Source organism: Rhinoderma darwinii, chromosome 4 (genome assembly GCF_050947455.1).
Source record: "Rhinoderma darwinii isolate aRhiDar2 chromosome 4, aRhiDar2.hap1, whole genome shotgun sequence".
In the NCBI taxonomy this organism is placed as follows: Eukaryota; Metazoa; Chordata; class Amphibia; order Anura; family Rhinodermatidae; genus Rhinoderma; species Rhinoderma darwinii.
In genome coordinates, this window is record NC_134690.1 from 200376738 (window position 1) to 200402524 (window position 25787).

General features: G+C 41.8%; 1 protein-coding gene across 1 annotated transcript in view; it reads left to right on the top strand.

Annotated features, from left to right (window-relative positions):
• The first annotated feature begins 351 nt into the window (after positions 1–351).
• The window catches only part of SH3BGRL2 (SH3 domain binding glutamate rich protein like 2), a 44442-nt gene continuing 19006 nt past the window's right edge, over positions 352–25787 (top strand). The window contains exons 1-2 of the mRNA XM_075862057.1: positions 352–676; positions 21208–21393. Of these exons, the coding sequence (XP_075718172.1) occupies positions 632–676; positions 21208–21393 (231 nt within the window). The 5' untranslated portion in view covers positions 352–631. The remainder of the gene's footprint in view (positions 677–21207; positions 21394–25787) is intronic.

Sequence of the window (25787 nt, forward strand, 5' to 3'; positions counted from 1 at the left end):
TTTTAAGCCAAAACCGAATTGGATCCAGGAGAGGAGACCTGTAAGGCCTTCCTTTATATATTTCTTCTGTTTCTAAGCTAAAACCATTCCCGGTTTTGGCTTAAAAAAATACATGCAAAATCTGCAACTGTGTGGACAAGGCCTATAAGAAAACAAATCAGGTTGGCAACCCAGTCCATGACTATGCGGGCAGTCTATGCGTTCTTGGAGGCGCACCAATGAATAACCTGCATTTTATCAAGCCACAAAACGATGCAATGCAGTATGTATCCAGAAGGTGGCACTACATACTCGTATATTGTAAGGTGTTAAGGCGCCATCGTTAAATTATATAATATCAGCTGTACAAACCCGCGTTTTATGACTATTGCACGACTATGCGATCATTTTCGGGGCGGCACAACTACACCAAATTTTGGCTAAGTAGCAATGTGTAACCAAATGATTAGCCCGGCGTCCTTTACCCGTCCCCTCCTCCCCGGTCTGGGCGGTGCAGTGGGAGGTCTCAGAGTGGAGTGTCGGCCGGTGCATCAGGGTGCAACCCGTGTCCTCATCCTGTGACTGTGTAATCTGGAGTTATCCCAGGAGAGGATTCATCTGCTGGGGCACAACGTCAGATCAGGAGGTGAACATGGTCACCCGAGTGTACACAACATCCTCCACCTGCTCCACCACGGTGAGTGACGGCTCTGGAGTTTCCCCTGCACTTAATACTGCTTCACTAGTTTTCAGTTTTCTCTGTGTACCTGTATGTATTGCATTGTAATGGATGAGAACAAATAGCTAAATATCTGTATATGATGTGTTTGGGGGATTCTATCCAACAATCCCCCTCCCAGCACACCTGAGTATAGCGCATACATAGATAAGGGTAGGAGCCTCACCCTACTAAATAATTTGGTTCTGCAACTCTCATTTCCCCCCTTTCAATACCTCCTATTTGTAGCTGATAACTAAGGTATTATATACATGCATTACATTGGGGTCCTGTATGAAAGTAAAACATTAGTAAAGTATTGAAACCATTTGTTCACACAAACAGGCCTAGATTTATTTATTTTTAAGAAAAGGAAATATTGTAGTTTAACGACTTGTAATATTTCTGATTGTGTCCATGCCCAAAAAAAAAATCAGGTTAGACCGCTCCTACAGGCTCTCCTGTAGTTCACATTGTGAGACCTCTTTGAATTGTGAGGCTTTTAAATTTTTTTTTTAATATAGTGCCGTATTTGTCACAAGTGTTGTACAAATATCGCGAATATGCGACCCCCGATCCCTATGTTTATACATGTGTGTAACCACTGCAGAGAAGAAATCCTGGCTGTAGGGAATCCCTAGATGAGACACTCCTTGTTTACTTCTTATTAAATAGTTCCATAATAGCTCAATATGATCCTGTTGTGTGTGGTGAATGCAAATATTTACAGCAAGGTTTCCCGGTCACTATTCTATGTCCTTCTATAGGGACAGATTGAAATGTATTTGCTATTGTTGACTAATCGGCGTAATAGCTTTTCAGCAGCTCTTATTACACAGAAGAGCGTGTCTCACAAGGACTCCGAAGCAATAAAAAAATGAGTAGTAGAGTTATAACATAAGACCGAGCGAAAATTCTACTTAAAGAGAACCTTTCACCTCCCCATACATGTGCAACATGTAATAGGCAGGGCTGCACAAGCCCTGGGGCACTTTAAAAAAAATGTTTCTATCCTCCTCCATTATTTAGATATCGGTGCTGTTATATTTGGCGCCTGATATTTAAATAACCCCCTGAACTGTCAATGGGGCGTGTAATGGCAAGGGGGCGTTACTATGGCTGTGACACTGTCCAATCAGCTATAGACAGTATCCCAGCAAGAGCTGGAGAGAGGGGAGCATGGGCGCACGCACGCTCTCACTCTTCAGCTCTCGGCGGACAAGACTGATCTCTCGCGAGAGACCACACAGTCTTGTACTTGTCTGCCGAACTGGCAAGGGGCGTGTCACTTCTGCGGACAGTGCAAGAGCTGGAGAGAAGAGAGCGCGCACGCTCTCACTCTTCAGCTCTCGGCAGACAAGGACAAGAGTGTGATCTCTCGCAAGAGATCACGGTCTTGTACTTGTCTGCCGAACTGGCAAGGGGGCGTGTCTCTGCGCTCTCCTCTCTCCAGCTCTTACACCCTCCGTAGCAGTGATACGCCCCCTTGCCAGTTCGGCAGACAAGTACAAGACTGATCTCTCGCAAGAGATCAGTCTTGTCCTTGTCTGCCGAGAGCTGAAGAGTGAGAGCGTATGCGCGCACACGCTTTCCTCTCCAGCTCTTGCTGTGATACTGTCTGTAGCTGATTGGACAGTGTCACAGCAATAGTAACACGCCCCATTGACAGTTCAGGGGGTTATTTAACTATCGGGTGCCAAATATAACAGAATCTAAATAACGGAGGAGGGTAGAATTTTTTAAATTTTTTTTTTAAAGTTCCCCAGGGTTTGTGCAGCCCTGCCCATTACATGCTGCACATGTATGGGCTGGTGAAAGGTTCTCTTTAAGAACGATATAATGAAGGTTGGTGTTAGCTTGCCCCCCCCCCCCCCCCCTCCCCTGTTTTATTTGCTAAGAAATACATCTTCTAGTGGCAGGTTTTCTACAAAATACCCCTTTTGGTCAGCCCTATAATGTATACTTGGGCGTAGGGATGTACGATGCATCGACACTTCGATACAGTGCTTCCCCAAACAGTTCGATACCGTTATTTCATGTATTTTGATACTTTAGCTGTGCGGCCTACAGCTCAGTATTGTAACACATGAATGTATGAGAGCGGGGCTGCGGCTGTGTAATATAGTCATTGCCGCGCTCCTGAGTCCTGATAAGTGCGCGTGGTCAGAATGAGATGATGCGGCCAGCACTGCACTAATGAGCAGGGACACTGAAGACAGAACATGGCAGGCGCACTACAAAACACCCCCGTGTTCTGCCTTCAGTGTATGAACCGCCGCTCATTAGTGCAGCGCCGGCCGCATCTCCTCATGCTGACCGCGTACGCACTTCCTATCAGGAGCGGGGCAATGGCTGTATTACACAGCCGCAGCCCCGCTGTGGAGATCAGAGAAACCTCTAATCTCCGCCGTTATTCCTGTGAATGCTGCGATCACAGCTGACTGCAGCGTTCAGGGGAAAATGAGAAGGGGGATGCCCCTTGGATTGCGTCACAAGGAATTCCTGTGACGCGATTGAGGGACATACCATATATGGGCATACAGCCCAAGGTTCATTGAAGGACCCCAGGGCTGTCCTACCATATTTCCTGTTGTTAGGGCATACTTATTACACAGGCAGTTGTTAGGACATACCTATCAGTACACAGGCTAATGTACTGGGATATAGATATATGCCAGTACCTTAAAGTTTAAAAATAAAGTAAAAACAGTGATATTAAATAAAAAAATACGCACACACCTTTTTTACAATAAACATTAAAATAAATCTCAATACATAAAATATACACATATTCGGTATTGGTGCGGCCATAATAACCTGCACAACAATTTTTTTGCATCATTTATAGTGTACGCTGTAAAAAAAAAACTGCTTTCTATCATTTATTGCGGGGCACAAGGTGCGATGAATTTAACCTCCATGTTCCTCACATTAATAGTAATTAACCCCATCATGTGCCTCACACATTAACCCATTATGACTGAGAAACATGATGGGGTTAATTACTATTAATGTGAGGCAAGTGGAGGTTAAATTCCTCATCACACCACTACCCTTACATCAGAAAATGGAGGAACTTTTTTTTTTATTACTGTTGGCAAAGTATCGAATTGGTATCGAAATCGCAATACTAAACGAAGTATCGGTATCGAAGCCCAAATTCTGGTATCGTGACATCCCTACTTGGGCCTTTCTACTTCAGTATCTTGACATTACCTAGCAGTGCATCGCAGTAGAAGAGTTTGGGGGGTTCTTTCTCACAATGTGGTGTAATAGAATTTTAGGGCTCATGCACACAACCGTATGAAAAATACAGAACCATTGAAGGGGTTGCACAGTGCTGTACGAAAACAAAGAACCCATTTTTATAGGAAGTTTTCCCTATTGATGTACCTGTAGTTTAAGATCAGAAAACAGTACTTATACAGAACCCATACGGAGGCTTCTCACAGACGCTCCTAACCCACACCAGATTTTTCAGGCTCCGATGACTTTTGTGGGGAACAAAAAATCAGTAGGATTCCATTAGCACTTTATTACGGATCTGTAATACAGTTGTCTGCACGGGGTCTTATGGACATAGTGGTTTGGTTTGAATTGGACTTTGTCAGATTAGTTTTGAGAATATGACTCTACAGAAGCTGTCTGTGGTTTGCAGAACTGAGGGCGATAATGGACAACTCGGGATACTAATGTACTTTTAGTTACCTGCGTGTTCCTACATAGCTCCATGATGCCCACAGGGAGTGGCTTAAGTATCAATCCCTGTCCCTGCTGTTATGAAAAATGTCTGTACTGTCCCCCTGTCATCTTTATGAATGCAGGGTTAAGAAGCCACATTAAGTTCTGACAAACCAACATCCTGTCATTTTGGGGGACTGAAATTCTCTAAAACTTAGAGCCATAAATGACTAGTACTTTGTAATATATGTTATAAGGGGTGTCTTGCTCACCTACCAGGAGCTTGTGATTCTCCTTTCCCTGCCTGCAGGCTCTCAGGAAAAGTGGCATTACAATTTTAGTCAATTTTTTTTGCATCCGTATTTGTAAACCAAAGCCAGAAGTGGGTCCAAAACCTGGAAGACATACGAATCATTCAATTATAGTTTTTCTCTGTTTATTTTCCACTCCTGATTTTGGCTCACAAACATTGATGCAAAATACTGACCAAAATACGCTAGTGTGAGAGACGCCAAAGACTCTGTTCACAACACGTTTGGGGCATATTGTTGGTGTGCCTCTGGAAAGAGTACGCCTAAGACAGAAGTAACTATATGGCTTTATTTGGTGTCTCGTCAGACAAAAGTAGGAACCACTTTTGCAACGATAGTGAACCGACATTTTCAAATCATTACCTGTTGGGGTGTACATGAGGGCTGGAGTTGAGAAATAATGCTCCGCAATCTTGGGCACTCCAGATGTTGTAAAACTAAAATCAGCATGCCCTGACATGTCCTATTTTTGGCCATTTTCACAGCCAGACAGCCCCCATAGAACTCAATGGATCAGTTTTTAATGGACGTTTTTCAGGAATCAATCCCATTGACGGCCATTAAAAACTGATCCTGACCAAGAGGACTCCCAGGGCACAGAGCTACTTTAAGCACTGAGCCCTGGGAAGCCCTTGAGGTCACTCCTGGAATCACTGGCCAGAGCGTCAGCAACGCTCTTGCCGGGGATTCTGCTCCTAGAGTAAGCCTCTAGCATCGCTGTCCCTATATGGACAGGGACGTCAGGGGATCCTCCTGGAGCAGAATCCCTGGCCGGAGCGTTGCGTCATTCCGGCCGGGGATTCCGCTCCTAGAGAGCCCATCACGTCGCTGTCCCTATGGATAGTGACATCGGGGGATCCTCTTGGAGTGGAATCACCACGGCCAGAGCGCCGACAACGCTTCTAAAGGCAGCCCCAATGGAGGGGTTGGTGTCTGGCGGCGCTATCTACGGGGAGGGTGTGTCTGGCGGCGCTATCTACGGGGAGGGTGTGTCTGGCGGCGCTATCTACGGGGAGGGTGTGTCTGGCGGCGCTATCTACGGGGAGGGTGTGTCTGGCGGCGCTATCTGCGGGGAGGGTGTGTCTGGCGGCGCTACCTACGGGGGGGGTCTCGTGTAGAGCTAATTTGAAGCGGGGTGTGGCACGATCTATATGGGCACTATCTAGAGGATAGTTCTAGTGCCACACACAGTAGTATCTATGTGGACACTATTTTCAGGGGCATTGCGGCACTATCTACAGCAAGGGCACTCTCGTGTTTTCAGGAGGTTTGGACAAAAAAAACCTGACAAATTAAATCCATCAGTTTTATATATTTTCTTTTTAATGGCCATGAAAAACGGATGGCAAACGGATGACAAGCTGTAAAAGTAGTAAAATAGAAAAAAAACCTATAGAAATTTGGTATCACCGTAATCGTATTGAACCACAGAATAAAAATAAGTTGTCGTTTTTACTGCACGGAGAAAGCTGTAAAAATGTAACCCAAAAAACAATTGAGAAATCGCAGTTTTTTTCCAACTTCAGCCCGCAAATAATTTTTTCAGTTTCCCAGTACGTTATATGGAACTATAAATGGTACCAAAAGAAACTACAACTCCTTCCGCAAAAAATAAGCCCTCACACCACCCTATTGGTGGAAAAATAAAAAAGTTATGGCTCTTGGAATGCGGGAAGTGAAAAACGAAAATAAAAAAATGGCTCACTTTCGAAGGGGTTAAAGACGGACTGGAAATGGATAAAAATTTGGAGACAAACTGATGCAAAACGACCATAAGAAAACTGGCAGTTGATGTTTTTAATGGCCATTTTTTTTCGTTGTCGTGTAAATGTAGCCTTTGGCTGTCAAGGCATGCTCGGAGTTGTAGTTTAACCGCGGTAATGCTGAAGGTTGCGGATTCCTGCGTCTAGAATATTCACATCAGCCATTCTTCATAGGTACATGTCTTATTCATGGCAATCTGTGGAAAATAGAAACTTGCATTTTGGCAGGAATAAAAAGGGAATACCAATAAAGTTAAATTGTAGTGAAATGTTTGACTTCTCTTTTTTCACAATTACCGTAACAAGTAATATATATGGAGCAGGCTGTTTTTCCCGTGTGTACATAAGGCCTTATTCTTGGTATAAGATAGTGCTTCCTGTTTGATGTTTTGCAAGTGACTGTGTGGTGATGGTATTTGTTTTGTGTAGCTGTTCTCTATGTAGGAGTGTATCGTAAATTGCTCATCATTCATGCCCAAGTTATGAGGAAGTCGCCTGAGACAGCTGAGTTTTCATTTGCGCGCAGTGATGTCAGTTTGCCTTGCTGAGTTTTGCTGACCACTAGGATTTTTTTTTCATAGTCCTGTACTAGTTGTATTTTTATTACTATTGTAATTAGTTCTACACTGTCCTTGGCCACACAGTCAGTATATGTCATTGTTTTATAAGGCCCATTTGCAATCAGTTTTCAGGGCACACTGTTGTGTTTAACAAGTAAAACAAACACCATAACGAAAAAAAGGGAAGAGTTTTACTGCATATATATATTTTCATTTTCTCACTGGTTTGCCTGCTTTTTTTGTGGTTGTTTAAAGTCAGACTATTTGCATCAAATAAAAATTCAGTAAGCCACAATTCAGGACCCGTTTCCTGTGTGGTTTGATGAAGGTAATCGAGCAGTATAGCTCAAATATAAAATCCATGAAGAGGCGCGTTTCGCCAACAGCTTCATCTGGGGTGGTTGGCTCAAATCATTGGGCCCTACGAAGCTGTTCGCAAAACGTGCGTTGGGTGCTTGCATGGCCATAGCCATAGCTTCTTCTTGCTCACTCTATGCACTTTAATTTTGAGTTATACTGCTCTCTTTAGATACCTTCATCTACAGGTCTGGTGTGTCTCTATACCCTCAATGTATTGACAGGTATTTTCCTGCTATGTAAACTACATACTTTCGCACTTTAAAGTATTTGTCGTGAATAGTCTAATCCATACTACAAGTACTTGTTATGTGTATAACTTTATATTACAATAAAATAACTGATCCTGCTTCGTCCACCATCTTTTTGTCTGCATTGTAAAGATTTACCTTTTTAGCACCAGTCCTCTAGAATACGCTACCCCAGACAATCAGATTAGATCCCAACATCCACAGTTTTAAACGTTCCCTGAGCCCCGAATCTGACTCCTTTCCCTGGCCCCCCTTTTACATTAAGGGGGTTTTACACAGGACGCTCATCGGGCAGACAAACGGTCATATAACGCTTGTTGCCGATAATTGCCCTGAGTAAACAGGGGAACAATCAGCAGATGAACGAGCAATCTGCTGGTCGAATCGTTTAAAAAAAGTGAAAGATCATAGTTGTCGGCAGCACATCTCCCTGTGTAAACAGAGAGACGCGCTGCCGACATGATGATAATGGATGGGGACGAGTGATCGGAGTATCGACCGCTCGTCCCCATCCATAGCTCCATGTTACAGGAGCAAACGAGCACCGATCAACGATGTCTCGTTGCTCGTCGCTCGCTGCACCGGCTGCTTAACGGTCGGTGTAAAAGGCCCTTTAGTCATCAGAACTTGATCCCCCTCATTCGGCAGTATCCCCTGCCCCCATACTCCTTGCACCCTAAAGTAATGCACTATGTCTGTCATACAGGGATACTGATCGGTGACCGGCACATGCAGCTTTGTGTAATACCCCATGTGTAAAAAAGATGGATGGATCATTGTACTGAACAAGCACTTTTTACATTTTGTCTCCCTTATTTCCTCATAGATTGTAAGCTCTTGCGGGCAGGGTCCTCACTCCTCTTTGAATTGTAATGGAGTTTTGTCACTATGTAATGTCTGATATTGTCCGTACATGTTCCCTCTGAATTGTAAAGTGATGTGGAATATGTTGGCGCTACATAAATTAACATAATTTACTTTATTTTTTAAACTTTAATGTACTGTAATATAGATATATTAGCCTGTGTACTGATAGTACACAGGCAATTAGGACATACCTAAGCATGCCCTAACAACCGGAAATATGGTAAGACAGCCCTGGGGTCCTTCAATAGACCCTGGGCTGTCTGCCCATATATGGTATGTCCCTCAATTGCATCCCCCTTCTCATTTTCCCCTGAACGCTGCAGTCAGCTGTGATCGCAGCATTCACGGGAATAACGGCGGAGATGAGAGGTTTCTGTGTAATGCAGCCATTGCCCCGCTCCTGACAGGAAGTGCGTGCGCGGTCAGCATGAGGTGATGCGGCCGGCGCTGCACTAATGAGCGTCGGTTCAGGCACTGAAGACAGAACATAGGGGTCTTTTGTAGTGTGCCCGCCATGTTCTGTCTTCAGTGCCGCCGCTCATTAGTGCAGCGCCGGCCGCATCGCATCATCCTGACGGCGTGCACTTGTCAGGAGCGGAGCAATGACTGTACTACACAGCCGCAGCTCCGCTCTCATACATTCATGTGTTACTATACTGAGCTCTGCGGCTGCGCAGCTAAGTATCGAAATACAGGAAATAGCGGTATTCAACCGTTTGGGGATGCAGAGTATCGAAACCGTATCGAAGTTTCGATGTATCCCTAGTGTCTGCCCTGCATTCCCTGTTGACGATCAGCAGCCCTTCACCGCTGATTTCGGCAGTTAACCCCTTAGGAACACCGGGCGATTGCTGCATTTAATGAGTTCAGAGCAGATCGGAAGCACCTACATGAAATCCCGGGGGCTGGCGATGGTTGCCATGGCAACCAGAAGCCAGACAATTGCCTCCGGGCTGCCATGTACAGAAGCCTATGAGGACCAACCGGAGGCTGGCCGTCATAGGCTTCCTGTCAGAGTGACTGCCACGTCACAATGACAGTTAGGGTATGTGCACACGATAACTGCAATTACGTCTGACATTACGGATGTGTTTTCAGGAGAAAACGGCTCCTGAATTTCAGACGCAATTGCATGTACTTACGCCGTTTTTTGCGGCGTCTTTTACGGCCGTAATTTGGAGCTGTTCTTCATTGGAGTCAATGAAAAACTGCTCCAATTACGTCCCAAGAAGTGTCCTGCACTTCTTTTGACGAGGCTGTAATTTTACGCATCGTCTTTTGACAGCGACGCATAAAATGACAGGTCGTCGGCACAGTACATCGGCAAACCCATTGAAAGTAATGGGCAGATGTTTGCCGACGTATTGGAGCCGTTTTTTCAGACGTAATTAGAGGCGTAAAATGCCTCCATTACGTCTGAAAATAGGTCGTGTGAACCCAGCCTAAGAATACATTCCACTACGTATGTAATGTATTACGTAAGCGATCAGAGCTGCAAGTCTTGTAGTCCCCAAGTGCGACAAGTAATAAAAAAAGTATAAATAAGTTAATAAAAATATTTTTTAAAAGTTTAAAAATAAGTTACATAAACAAAAAAATGCTTTTTTTCCCCTATAATTCTTTTATTATAGGAAAAGAATAAACACTTTAAAAAAAAAAGTACACTTATTTGGTATCACCGCATCGTAACGACCCAAACTATAAAACTATAATGTTGTTTTTCCTGCACGGTGAACACCGCAGAAAAAATAAGTAAAAAAACAATGCCAGAATCCCTTGTTTTGGTCACCACCCCTCCCAAAATATACAATAAAAAGTGATCAAAAAGTCGCATGTGCCCCCAAAAATGTTTTATTGCGCAAACACTGCAAAACATAAAAAAAACTATATACATGTTGTGTCGCCGTAATCTTATCGACCTGCAGAATAAAGTAAAATGGTAATTTATAGCCCAGGGTGAACGCTGTAAAAAAACAAAACATAAAAAAACATTGTCAGAATTTATGGTTTTTGGTCACCTTGCTTGCCAAAAAATGGAAAAAAAAGTGATTAAAAAAAAACGCACGTACCCCAAAATGGTATCCATGAAAACTACAGATTGTCCCGCAACAAATGAGCCCTCACACATCTCCGGTGGCGTAAAAATTAAGTTTTGGCTCTCAGAATATGGTGATGCAGAGTGTTCCAAAAGCGGATAAGATAGGGCACCATTTTATCAGTGCGACACCGGCCACACATCTGTGGATTATGATTTATTTACTCCATTATACCCTCTTATTATGCCCTGATGTACCCCGCACGGATTACATATGCCCCCACATTATAAACTGAAATACAAGTAAAACCCCAAACAGAACAACTACCAAGCAAAAGCTGCTCTCCAAATGCTGCTCCCTCTCGTGAGCCCTACAGCGTGCCCAAACGGAGGTTTACGTCCACAGATATGGCATCGCCATACCCGGGAGAACCCGATTAATATTTTATGAGGTATTTGTCTTCAGTGGCACAAACTGGGCGCAACATATTGTGCACTAAAATGGCATATCGGTGGGAAATTTTATTTTTCACTCCGCACCATCCGTTGCGCATTAACCCCTTCGTGCACCTGTCATGGTGTGTGGGGGATGTATTGAGCGGGTTCACGTGTATTACAGCTGACACCCGGGACTAACTGACAGGGAAAGCGATTGCGCTCTTACAGGAACCTGTAAAAATGACAATATACTGCAATACATTAGTCCCTAGGGGGACTAATAAAATGTGTAATAAAAAAAAGTTTAAGTTATTAGTGAAAAAAATAAAATCAATATTTAAAGTCCAAAAGAAAAACTTTTCCCATTTTTTTTTTTTCGCCTAAGGGTATGTTCACACGGCCAAATTACGGACGTAATTCTGGCTTTTTACGCCTGGAATTACGTCCGAAAATGCGTCTTGAAAGCGTTGACAAACATCTGCCCATTGAAAGCAATGGGCTGACGTTTGTATGTTCACACGAGGCGTATATTTACGCGTCGCTGTCAAAAGACGGCACGTAAATAGACGCCTGCGCCAAAGAAGTGTCCTGTCACTTCTTGGGACGTAATTGGAGCCGTTATTCATTGACTCCATGGAAAACCAGCTCCAGTTACGTCCGTAATGGACGCGGCGTTCAAGCGCCTGCACATGCCGTTACGGCTGAAATGACGGGGCTGTTTTCTCCTGAACACAGCCCCGTAATTTCGGTCGTTACGGACGCTGCCATGTGAACATACCCTTACAAAGCAAAAAAAATACACAAACTTTGTATTGCTGCATCCGTAAAAGTCTGAACGACTACAATATACCATTATTTAATGCGCACGGTGAACACCGTAAATAATAAAGAATTTAAAACGCAAACATTTTTGGTCACCTTGGCTGTAAAAAAAAAAATGTTAATAAAAAGTGCTCAAAAAGTTGTATGTACCAAAAAATGGTACCAATAAAAACTACAGCTCGCCCCGGAAAAAATAAGCCCTTTCAATCGACTAAAAAATAAAAAAAAGTGATGCCTCTCGGAATGTGGTGTAACAAAACAATTTCTTTTTTTTTTTTTTTGTTATCAAACATTTTTTATTAGAAAAGAAAGAAAGCAGATGAAGCATTACATAAAATTGTAAAGGTTGGCACATAGGGCAATACAAGAAAGTCAAATTGCAAGAACTGTTACAGAAACACATGAATAATGGTAGGAGGTAGCCTCCCAGACGTCAAAGTGATATGATAGGAACTGAATAATAGAAACAAATGGTAAGTAACAATACCATAACTACGTGTGTAAAGGTTCAGATAGCACCAGATACGTGGAAGGGTGAGGTTTTGCACGGATAGGGGCCCAACCCAAACATAAATATAAAAGAGTATCCGGCACACCAATATAGAAAAAAAGGTATTTTTTTATTTTGTTTTTGTTTCTAATGCCAGTGGCAGAGTGCGACGTTTCGGTCTAGGTGACCTTCATCAGGCACTGAGCCGTGCTGGGCAACTGAGTTGACGAGCGCTAGTGGTGCTGATAGCGGCTGGCCGCTGTATAATGGCATTAGAAACAAAAACAAAATAAAAAAATACCTTTTTTTCCTATATTGGTGTGCCGGATACTCTTTTATATATAATACCATAACTACATAACTAGTATTACACTTGCACACACGCTATTCGCTTATTATTTCTTACTACACATCCCATGCACCACACACCACTCCCCTCAAGACTAGTGGGAGTGGCTATTATTATTTAAAGCACCTGCTCGCCCTTTCATCAGCATTTCTGGCCTGGCTGTGTCCATTTGTAAGTATGGCCTTTTTCGGTGTTTTTGTATATGTCCCTGTGTTTTTATCGGTTCTGTTTACAGCAAAAGTAGTGCAATATTTAGGGAAACCAGTCCCAAAGACAATTAATAATGACACGTTTAAGTGCGAATTCTAACACAAAATTACATAAACACAAGACAACGAAGGGAAACAAACGGACAAAAGCACACAGAATCTGGCGAGATGAGTGTTCAATAGAGGCCATCCAACCAAAGAGACATATCCGGACCCCCCCGGAATTCGGACCATACTGACCAAGTTCGAACAAAAACCACGGACTTACCACGATCAGCAGACATTAACGCCTCCATCCTCATAATCCCACTCAGTTCCGTTACCCATTCCTTCAAGGAAGGCACGGTACTAGACTTCCAATGACGTGGAATGACCGTTCTAGCTGCAGTCAGAAAATGTCTAAAAATCCCATTTTTGAGGTGTGGTAGTGATCCAGGGACCATGGAAAGCAATCCAACAGAAGGTGAAGTAGGAACATCAGTACCAAAAAGCTCGTTGCCAAGATTAAAAATTTGTTACAATTTCTTTTTTTTAACATCGTTTTTACTTTTGAAGAAGTAGTAAAATATAATAAAAATATATCAATTTGATTATAACCGGAATTGTATTGAGTCGCAGAAAAAGTTGTCGTTTTTACTGCACATTGAAAGTTGTAAAAACAATACCCAATAAACAATGGAGGAATCTCAGTTTGTTCATGTTACAGCCTGCAAAGTATTTTATTTCAGTTTCTCAGTACTTTAAATGGTGTCACTAGAAACTACAACTCCTCCCGGAAGAAATAAGCCCTGACACGACTCTATTAAAAAAGTTATGGCTCTTGGAACGCGGGGAGTGAAAAACAAGAATAAAAAAAAAAGCAAAAAATGGATCCGTCCAGAAAGGGTTAATTAATTTCTAATTAAAAAAACAAAACATTTATGACCACATGTGGGGTATAGCCGTACTCGGGAGAAATTGCTTTACAAATGCTGGGGTGCTTTTTCCTCCATTTATCCTTTTGTGAAAATTTAAAAAATTCAACGTTTTAGTGGAAATAATGTTGATATTCATTTTCACGGCCTTATTCTAATATGTTCACTATACCCCTAGAAAGAACACTTAAGTGGTGTAGTTTCCCGAATGGGGTCACTTTTGGGGGGTTCCCACTGTTTTGGTCCCTCAGGGGCTTTGCACCCGAAAACCATTTCAGCTAAATTTGAGCTCCAAAAGCCAAAATTTCCCTACTAATCCCTGCTGTGTGTCCAAACAGCGGTTTATTACCTCATATGGGGTATTTCCGTAATCGGGAGAAATTGCTTTACAAATGCTGGGGTGTTTTTTCTCCTTTTTATTCCTCGTAAAAATTCAAAATTTCGACTTTTTTTTCCCCAGAAAAAATGGATTTTCATCTTCACAGACTAATTCAAATACATTTAGCAAAAAAAATGTGGGGTCAAAATGCTAACTATACCCCTAGATAAATTTCTTAAGAGGTGTAGTTTGCAAAATGGAGTCACTTTTGGGGGGTTTCCATGGTTATGCTACCTCCAGTTCATTGCAAATGCGACGTGGCACTGAAGACTAATCCAGCAAAATCAGCGCTCCAAAATCCAAATGACGCTCCTTCTCTTATGAGCCCTACTGTGGGTCCAAACAGCAGTTTATTACCACATATGGGGTATTGCCGTAATCGGGAGAAATTGCTTTACAAATGCTGGTGTGTTTTTTCTCCTTTATTTCTTGTTAAAATAAAAATGTCTACGTTTTTTTTTTTTTTCGGGAAAAAAAAGTAGATTTTCATCTCCACAGACAAATTCAAATACATTAAAGAGGCTCTGTCACCAGATTCTCAAATCCCTATCTCCTATAGCATGTGATCGGCACTGCAATGTAGATAACCGTAACGTTTTTGGCCAAGTTATGAGCTATTATATATATATATATATATATATATATATATATACAAATGAGGTTTGAAATGGACAACTGGGCTTTTTTTTTTTCGTTATGTCCAACTGGGCGTGTATTGTGTTTTTAACTGGGCGTGTTTACGTGTATGACGCTGACCAATCAGTGACCAGTCCGCATCATACACTCCTCTACATTTATTTACACAGCAGCGATGTGCAGCCACATAAACAGAGATTAACGTTACTGCTGTGTCCTGATAATGAATACACATGATCATCCAGCCTGGACGTCATGTGTATTCAGAATCCTGACACTTCTGAATCTTTTCTTTTGAGATTTCTAGCATGGGAAACGAAATCTCGCGAGATTACGGAGGTAAACGAGATTTCGTTTTCTCTTGCTGCAAATCTCACAAAAGATTCAGAAGTGTCAGGATTCTGAATACACATGACGTCCAGGCTGGATGATCAGGTGTATTCATTATCAGGACACTGCAGTAACGTTAATCTCTGTGTATGTGGCTGCACATCGCTGCTGTGTAAATCAATGGAGATGAGTGTATGATGCTGACTGGTCACTGATTGGTCAGCGTCATACACGTAAACACGCCCAGTTAAAAACACAATACACGCCCAGTTGGACATAACGAAAAAAAAAACGCCCAGTTGTCCATTTCAAACCTCATTTGCATATATATAAAATAGCTCATAACTTGGCCAAAAAGTAACGTTTTTTAAAAAAAAAAAACATGTTACTGTTATCTACATTGCAGCGCCGATCACATGCAATAGGAGATAGGGATTTCAGAATCTGGTGACAGAGCCTCTTTAAGCAATAAAAACTGTGGGGTCAAAATGCTAACTATACCCCCAGATAAATTCATTGAGGGGTGTAGTTTTGTTTGTTTTTTACCGTTTTGGCACCACAAATCTTCTTCAAACCTGACATGGTGCCTAAAATATATTCAAGAAAAGGAGGACCCAAAATCTACTAGGTACTCCTTTTTTGCTTCTGAGGCTTGTTTCAGTCCATTTGGACACATGTGGGATATTTCTAAAAACTGCACAATCTGGCCAATATATATTGAGTTGCATTTCTCGTGTAAAACCTTCTGTGTTGCAGAAAAAAAAACTATTACAAAGGAACTGTGGCAAAAAAATATTAAATCAAATGCCTATGGGGTTAAAACACTTTCTGAATGCTGTTTTGGATACTTTGAGCGGTGCAGTTTTCAAAATGGGGTGATTTATAGGGACTTTCTAATTAAGGCCCTCAAAGCCACTTAAGAATTGAACTGGTTCCTTAAAAAATGGCTTGAAATTTTCTTGAAAATATGAGCAATTGCTGCCAAAGTTCTAAGCCTTGTAACATCCTGGAAAAATAAAAGAATATTCAAAAAACGATGCAAACATAAAGTACACATATGGGATATATGAAATGGTAACTATTTTGTGTGGCATTACTGTCTGTTTTACAAGCAGATACTTTTTAATTTTAGAAAAATCTAAAGGTTTTCAAATTTTCTCTAAATTTAGGTGTTTTTCACACACAAATATTGAATTTATCGACCCCAAATTTCTTTTTACTAAAAAAGTGCAATGTGTCACGAGGAAACAATCACTTGGATAGGTAAAAGCATTCCCAAGTTATTACTACGTAAAGTAACACATATTAGATTTGATAAAATCGGCTTCGTCCTCAAGGCCAAAACAGGCTCGGTCCTGAAGGGATTAAGATTATTAGAATAAATTTGCTGGGCTAGCACTATATTGCTTTTTGGTGTTTTAGAAGGCTGAAAATGTTTAACCTTTGCTGTAGGCTACATTCACACGACATTGAAAAAAAAATGGCCATTAAAAACTGATCAACTGTCAGTTGTTTTTTTTTGTTTTTTTTTTATGGCCGTTTTGCATCAGTGTGTCTCAATTTTCGTCCATTTCCAGTCCTTCTGTCCGTTTTTAATGGCCGTTTTGTCATGGCCGTAAAAAAAAAAAATGATCGTTTTTTATTTTTATTTTTTTATTTATTTTTTCAGGTCGGTTTTTTTTTTTTTTTGTCCCAACCCCCTGAAGATACCACAGACTGCAATGTCCCTGTAGACCGTGCCCACATAGTGCCACAGTGCCCATTGTAGATAGTGCCCTGTCCCCTTGCGATGCTCTGGCCGGGGATTCAATTGTTGGAAGCCCTGACTTCACTGTCCTTCTATGGACAGTATTGTCAAGGGCTTCCCTGGGCTCAGCGCCCAAAGTATTTCCTGTGGGGAGTCCTCGGCCAGGATCAGTTTTTACCGGCCGTTACAAGGATTGTTTCCTAAAAAACGTCCGGTAAAAACTGATCTATTGACTTCTATGGGAGCAGTCTGGCCGTGCAAGCGGCCAAAAATAGGACAATATTCACAGGCCATTAAAAAAAGGGCCATGTGAAGACACCCACAGAACCTGACTGTTCTGAAAACGGCCGTGTGACGGCCGTTAGAAAAACGTCTGTCGCACGGCTGTTTTTCCACTGTCGTGTCAATGTAGCCTTAGTATACTTGCTAAAGATGCTTGTAAATACAACCTCATTTTACTCCTAACAACTAGCAACAAAGCCATATTGTGTATTTGGCTCTGTCCAGAGATATGTTTTGTGACTACTCATGAAAAAAAATTCTAAGATCTGTAATTTCTGTATAATTTTCCCAGTTCAAGGACCCAACCACTGTCATCGTCTGACACTTGTGATAACTGTTAACATTAAAGACTGTGTAGTCATGGTCTCAAATTATATGTAACAAAGTACTTCTGAGTGAGGGTATGTGCACACACACTAATTACGTCCGTAATTGACGGACGTATTTCGGCCGGAAGTCCCGGACCGAACTTAGTGCAGGGAGCCGGGCTCCTAGCATCGTAGTTATGTACGTCGCTAGGAGTCGCTGCCTCGCTGCAGGACAACTGTCCCGTACTGTAATCATGTTTTCAGTACAGGACAGTAGTTCCACGGAGAGGCAGGGACTCCTAGCATCGTACATAAGTATGATGCTAGGAGCCCGGCTCCCTGCACTGTGTTCGGTCCACTACTTGCGGCCGAAATACGTCCGTCAATTACGGACGTAATTAGTGTGTGTGCACATACCCTCATGCTTACCACTACTGAGTTTTTTTCAATGTTGGCTGCTTTTCAACTAACCGCTTTTGTCAATGACTGTAGCTTATCTGCATTGTCTAACAAAGGGCTGGACAAATCTAAGGAGCCAGGTACCCCATGCTACTATAAATTTGCTGGCTACTTATTAACTACTGACTACTAACAAAGAAATATAGGAATAAACTAGGGGCCCTTTTACATGGGCCAATGATCGGGCAAAGAAGGGTTCATCTGAACGTTCGTTCCCGATCATTGCCCTATGTAAACAGGGCAGCGATCAGCCGATGAACGAGCAAACACTTGTTCGTTGGCTGATTTGCTGGTTTATGCAGCATTAAAGAGGCTCTGTCACCAGATTATCAAATCCCTATCTCCTATTGCATGTGATCGGCCCTGCAATGTAGATAACAGTAACGTTTTTGTTTTTTTAAAAACGATCATTTTTGGCCAAGTTCTGAGCAATTTATATTTATGCAAATGAGCCTTTCTAATGGACAACTGGGCGTGTATTGTTTGTAACATCTGGGCGTGTTTACTTGTTTTACTAGCTGGGCATTGTGAATAGAAGTGTATGATGCTACAAACACTTCTATTCACAATGCCCAGTTAGTAAAACAAGTAAACACGCCCAGATGTTACAAACAATACACGCCCAGTTGTCCATTAGAAAGGCTCATTTGCATAAATATAAAATTGCTCATAACTTGGCCAAGAATGATCGTTTTAAAAAAAAAACAAAAAAAAACGTTACTGTTATCTACATTGCAGCGCCGATCACATGCAATAGGAGATAGGGATTTGATAATCTGGTGACAGAGCCTCTTTAAATCTTATCGTTATCGGCAGCACATCTCCCTGTGTAAACATGCTGCCGACATGGTGGAAACGTATGGAGACGAACCAGGATTGCTCGTCCCCATACATAAGCAATCATTTCCTCCCACACTCCAAATACATACTGATAGGTTAATTGGCTTCCTATGTCAAATCTAAATAAATATTTGTGTATGTATCAGTAATATGCTATAAACGATCCAAACTTGTGTGGCTCCATGTCCAGAATGTTTAACGGAATTGCCACGCTATGAATATAATCATAAAAACATACCTACATACAGTGACCACACTTATACTAAACTGGCCAGTTATGTATAGACCTATAAATTCATATTCATTATCATAGGTGTGGGAAGCCCATGTAGTTAGGCCGTGCACTGTGGGAACGGTGGAGAGCAGTGCTGGCTAATCTCCTGGCTTTTTGCCACAACTCCAATTACAAAAGTTTAATGTACAGATACAGGATCAGATTCAAGCTCCGTACATAAGTATCGTACGGGAATCAAGCTCCGCACAGAGATCACTTGCAAAGTCAGATTAACCCCAGTCATATAATTTTGTACCACGTAAAACTACAGCCCCTAGTATGACCTGAACAATGGTAAGGTTATGCTGGGAGTTGTTTCTCAAAAAACCATGGTATGACCCATCTCGCTGCCGCTCTTGCATGGAGTTCAGTACTGATACAACGCAGCACGAGGGAGACTGAACAAAAATTGTGGCTCACAGGTGACGTCTTCTCTGACTGGAGTAGTTATTTGCTTTTTCCTCCATTTGGGCCATCCCTTCATGATGACTTCTTCTTGCTAAACTCTGCTTCTCACTTTTGCAGCACATCCACGACCCAAATCTTACACAAACTCAGTGCCGCATACTACACCCCTGAATATAATAGCACCATACACTGTGCCACCAATTCAATTGTCACACGTTGTACCCCCTGAAAATAAACCTATATATAAACAATATAGTTATCTTTATAGATTCACATGTACATATAACACAGAAAACTAGAAGTTTGCATCAGGCCACCGCTGCCAGGGAAATCCCACATGTGAAGGAAAATAATCCTATATCCTAAATTCCAAATGGATTTTTTTTCTTTTGTCTCTTTAATGCTCTGTTCACACCACATTCAGTGTATGCAACAGGAGATACTCCTAGATACAGTACTTGGAATTTATATATATATATATATATATATATATATATTTATTTTTATTTATTCCGTGTGTGTGTGTGTGTGTGTGTTGCCCATAGCAACCAATCACAGCACAGCTTTCATTTTCGAGAGTCAAATTTTAAATGTTCTTTATATATTGTTACATAAGATGGCGGAATCGACGCAATGAAAAGCTTTTTGCGTCTTGGAATTTGCAAGAACGGGGTTTGTTCTGACACTACAGTGATACTTTCAGAATACATTTGGTAAATATTCTCTGCATAGGAACTGCATTTCACTTTGGGTGAAGCAATTCGAAACCACTGGGTGTTTGTCATGGGCAAAGTCCGGGCCGCCCAGAGACTTCGGTAGAGACAGTGAACAGGATTCGAGCTGTGTACGAGCGTAGCCCTAGAATATCGACCAGGCTGACTAGTACGGAAGTACTGGTGCCACAAACTACGGTATGGCATATCTTATTAAAACCTCTGCGTAGTAGGACCTACAGATTACATCTTCAGGAGATGAAACCAGGCGACAAACCTAAGCGCCGTGACTTTTACATTGATTTGCAGGGCCGATTGGAAGAGGACGAATTCGCTGACAGGCTGGTGTTCAGTGATGAGGCGACCTTTCACCTCAGTGGGAAGGTCAATCGCCACAGCGTTAGAACTTAGGGCTCAGAAAAAACATTTGCCCTTATCAAGCACATGAGGGACTCCTCCAAAGTAAACGTGTTCTGTGCAATGAGCAGGTGCAAAGTCTACGGTCCCTTCCTTTTTGCGAGGATATGGTCACTGGCCACTCCTACCTGGACATGTTAAAGGAATGGCTTATGCCACAGACTACGTTTCGCAGATCTTCCTCTATCAGCAGGATAATGCACCACATTTCCATTCTATCAGAACGTTGGATCGGCCGCACCGGAAATTATTCACCAATGTTGCGCTGGCCTCCACGATCGCCAGATCTAATACCCTGCAACTTTCTGTGTGGCTACTTCAAGGACTCAGTGTATCTGCCCCCCCAGCGACCGGATCTGAATGACCTGAGCCAACGCATCACTGAAACAGTGCAGTCCATGTTCGAGGATATGCTGGGATGCAACTGGGCTACCGCCTAGAACTTTGCTTTGTCACCAATGGAAATCACTTTGAACATTTGTAGTGTATGGGTAAAATTTGTCTTTTCATGTTAATAAATTTGTGTTATGTTCCCTCGGTTATGAATACCAAGGCTATAAAATATATTCCAGACTTTTAAAATTTCTCCAGCCTTTTGTATTATCAAAATTGACTGAGTGGCCATAACGTCCATTGGAACCTTGGTAATCTATTTCTCTCAATCTTACAGATAAAAAAGCAGCAACAGGAACTGGTGCAGTACCTGGAATCCCATAATATTGATTTTGAAATAGTGGATATTACGATGTCAGAAGAGAAAAAGCAGTGGATGTACAAAAACATTCCTAAGGAGAAGTGGCCTGAGCATGGCAACCCTCTGCCTCCACAGATATTTAATGATGAAACTTATTGTGGGGTAAGATTTGTGGGTCTTTGTTTTTTCAATTTGAGCAGCTCATGCAAAAATAAATATATATAATATATCTATCTATCATATAATATATATATATATATATATATAATCACAAAAGCTTGAACAGCACATTCCAACAAAATGATACAAAACGTGTATGTAGGTGCAAGAACACCTGTGACTGCAAATATACAGCACACAAAAAAATGGCGACAGCACACTGCGAACACTAATGTAACCTAAACTGCTAAATATAAATAAATATGCATTACTGCTAAATTTACTTATAATAGGGAGGTTCTTGGTGCACATTTTGATCAAAAAGTGTTTGCCCACCTGCCACGACAAGGCGACCTCTATAAGGTGGGGACCTACTCTGCACATACACCCAGTACTGGGACTAAGCCTACATATATCTGGGGATGGTAGGAACCAGCATTAAACTAATTAAAATCACCCAGGGCAGAATGGGAGGAGTGCAAGAAAAAAAATGGAGGCAGTCACTAATATATATATATAAAACCTATATGAATCACATAAACACAACAAATGTTTGAACAGCACATTCCAACAAAATGTGCAATAAGAACCTCCCTATTGTAAGTAGATTTAGCATTGCCTATTGTGGATGCAGCAAAGTATAAAATGTTAAAGGTTATAAGCAGTCTTGAGAACTATAATATAAATGACTGATCCTGCTGCTTTCTGACAAACAAAACATTAGATATTATATAAAAACCATTGGACTATAGGATTTCATGCTTATTTAAAACTTCCCTGGTTGTCTAAGGTAGTAAAGTGGTTGTTTTCACTAGCTCTGGTGTTCTAGGGTAGTGCCCCCTTCCTTGGTCTAGTGTAGAAAAGTGGTTTCATATTTTATTTCCGAACGGTCTAAGGGTTAATACTTGGGGATCTATGATAGAAGGGTTAATATTTTATTCCCTAGTTGTCTAGGGTAAAAGTGGGGGTTATTACCTGATGTGAGGAGGTTTAAAAGAAATCTGATAGCAGTTTTGAGCCCTCAAAATGTCTGACGGCGATATATAACAGACAGGTAGAACAGTGTAACCATACCTGTTGTCTGACCTAGAAACCTAAGTTTTCTTGTCCCCGGCACCACGATTGTAATTGCCCCCTGTTCTCTGAGTGATGGATCTAGTGGTCTCCTGATTGGATACCAGAACTACCACACAGAGGAGAGGGGCTAATCCTTAACCAGTTCAGGACCGGGCTATTTTGAGCCTTCAGGACCAGACACCGTTTAGCCATTTTTAGCACGCGTTAGTTAAGTGGCTAACTTTTATTTGTTGGGCTAGCGACGTGATTTTTGCAATGTTTTTTCCGTAGACCATGTAGGTTTTTGTTTTGTTTTTTTAGCATTTTTATACGCATTCTTTCTGCTATTTTAGAATTTTTGTTCTTAAAGTTTGAAAATAATAGTAAAAAAAATAAGCTTTTTTAGTTTTCTGTTTTTTTTTTTTTTGTTTTTTTTTATAATAACATAGTTTTACCCTAAAATAGACCTTTTTATTTGTGATCGTCATTGTCTACCGTAAATGTTAATATATTACATGTCTATATTGGGGTAATTGGGTCCGGACTAGCGTTACAACAATAATTGGTGGGGGGGGGGGGGAACGTTTTTTTGGGTGTGAGTATTTTATGTGTTTTTTATTTTTTTTGCCCTTTACTTTATTTTTTTATTCCTATGGTCTATGGTCTGTCCCTCAAAGGTCAAAAAAGACCTTTGGGGAACTTTTATATATATTTTTTTTCTTTCTTTTACACCATATTTTTCCTCTGTAACTGGGGCTGCACAGCACCAGTTACAGGCGAAATCAGCCCTCTCATAGTGATGATTGTCACCAATAGGGCTGTGCTGGGTCTAGTTAGACCCAGCAGCAGTCTGCCACTAACGCCACCCGGCGATCATGTGACCAGTCACATTAACACCGGGATCATTAGAGACCACGGCGCGGCCGCTGCCTCTATTCCTATACACCGCGTTCATTGAGCGCTGTGTACAAGTGATCAGAGAAGACCGAAGCCGCGAAAGCTGCGTCTATCCTCACCTCAGTGTCCCCGGCAGTCACTGACAGCCGGAGACCCGACAATCAGCTGCCCGATCACTCGGGCAGCAAGTTAAAACCCTCGCCGTTAAAAAGCCTATGGCGCGGGTTTTAAGGACACTGACCGCTGGCCGTAAAAACACAGCCAGCGCTCGGGAACAAATTAAAGAGCAGTGTAGAGGGCACGGAGCACTGAACATGACGTTCACTTGCAATCGCAGTGCCAGGGACATTACACTGCTCTCCCTGTCCTCTATAGGGTGCAGTCACACGCAGCTGATTTTGTAGCAGACGTTTCTGTGACTGCAAATCGGTTCCATTCATTTGACTGAAACTTGCAGAAATCCATGCACCTGCTTAAGAAACAAACACATTCAGATAAATGGAACAAATCTTCAGTCGCAGAAAATTTCTGCAACAAAATCTGCCACGTGTGACTGCATCCATAAAGCACAGTAATCGGTTTTGAGGGGTCAAAACTGCTGACCGATTCCTTTTTTTAAATATTTTGTTCCCTGATGGCCTAAGGTAAAATAGGGGGTTAGTGCTTTTTAGGCGTAGGGCCGCCTCTTTATATATAGGCCATACTACCAACCACCGCACTGGTGGCGATGCATCGTCCTTAGTTTCTACTGAATTCACACCACATGCAGTGCCCACAGGGGATTAGCACTTAATTCATGGTCACAAGATGCCCTTACTGTCTTATACTGTACCTTCGCTGGCTGTCCTGGGCATAACATTTATTATTCTGTCTAATGAACATACATAACTCATGAATCGCACTGTGCCCACACACTGCTGGTCAACACAGAAAATTACAACAAAACCATGAGTCATACCCATAAACTACCCACATTTTTGTCCACAGCAGGAAGCAGATGCCACTATTGTCTGCTGTAGGCAGCCTGATTATTCACTTTGCATTGAACCAAGGGCACATCAAACCTAATACCATAGGCTAATTGGCAAAAGGGCATCACCTAGGGCAATGCTCAACCGGCAGTTGAGCTAATGCCAGTCAAAGGAAAAAGTTAGCTATAGTGTAAAGCAGCCCAGTATAGTGACATCCATAGCCCAGTCCTGTACTAGCTAGTGTCTATCAAAATCTGGACAGCACCTGGAACTAACTCCCTTTTCTATTTTTTTTCTCCGCTTGGATCCTCATTCTTGTATTAGAACACTAACAGGCAGCAGAATCGGTGTCGCTCAGAGTAGGCGGAGAGTAAGTGTGAGTCATGATCAGGGAGAGAGAGAGGACTGAAAAGCCAGAAAGGTCTCACTCTGATCGGCCAAAATGTTTTAGGAGTGATCTGCCCAATCGTTAATGGGGCTTGCCCATGAAAAACATTTTTCACCTGTCGAAAGATGATAAATGTTTGATCGCTGTGGGTCCAACCGCTGGGACCCCCAGCGATCACTAGAACCAGGGCCCTGTTTCCTGTGTTTGGATGGAACAGTGGTACATCGCTCAGCTATCTCTCTTAGTCACATAGAAAATAAATGGTGTGGTAGTGCACACGCGTGACCGTCACATCATTTTAATGGAGGACTCTGAACCCTCGTCATCCCTGGGGGTCCCAGCAATCTAACCCGCAGTGAGCATAAATTTATCACTTATCCAGTGGATAGGTGATAAATGTTTTTCATGGGATAACACCTTTTGAAGAAGCAGTCAGGGTAGGTGTGGTGCTTTTCCATTTTTTTTGTTATATAGCATACAAAAATACCTCTAAGGGATTAAATGGGCTCCTTCACATATATCAAAACTGCAAACTAAGATTGTATAGTATATAATAGCCATACAAAGTGTCAACAAGAACGTTATCATTGTTATAATATTGACTGGCTATCATATACCATGCAATGTGTTTATTTGAACCTACACAATGTGTTCGCTGTCTGCATGGAGACGTGTTCTTTGTACATAGGGCTTTGTCATCTTATGTCCACTTTTTCTCCACTATTTTAACTGATCGTACGCCTATCATTTATTGTCCACTTAATTATATGTTAATAAATTTGGATACATATTTCAAATGATTTTGGGCTTTTGTATTCCTTATGGTCTCTTGTAGGTTTTGACACTTAATCTTATAGTCTGAAAAATACTGTAGTATTGTATCTACAAATAATTTGTGTAAACACAGACACTGGTCAGAAAATTTCACAAGTGTTCCCACGGTTTGAGAAAGTAACTGCAGTAAAACTCTACAGTATGAATATGCAAAGAGTTCATGTTCACACGCGCTTCATTGCTTGCCAAGCTGCATAATGCGGTCATAATTGTGACTACGGCAGCCAGTCACTGCCATAGGAAGGACAAAA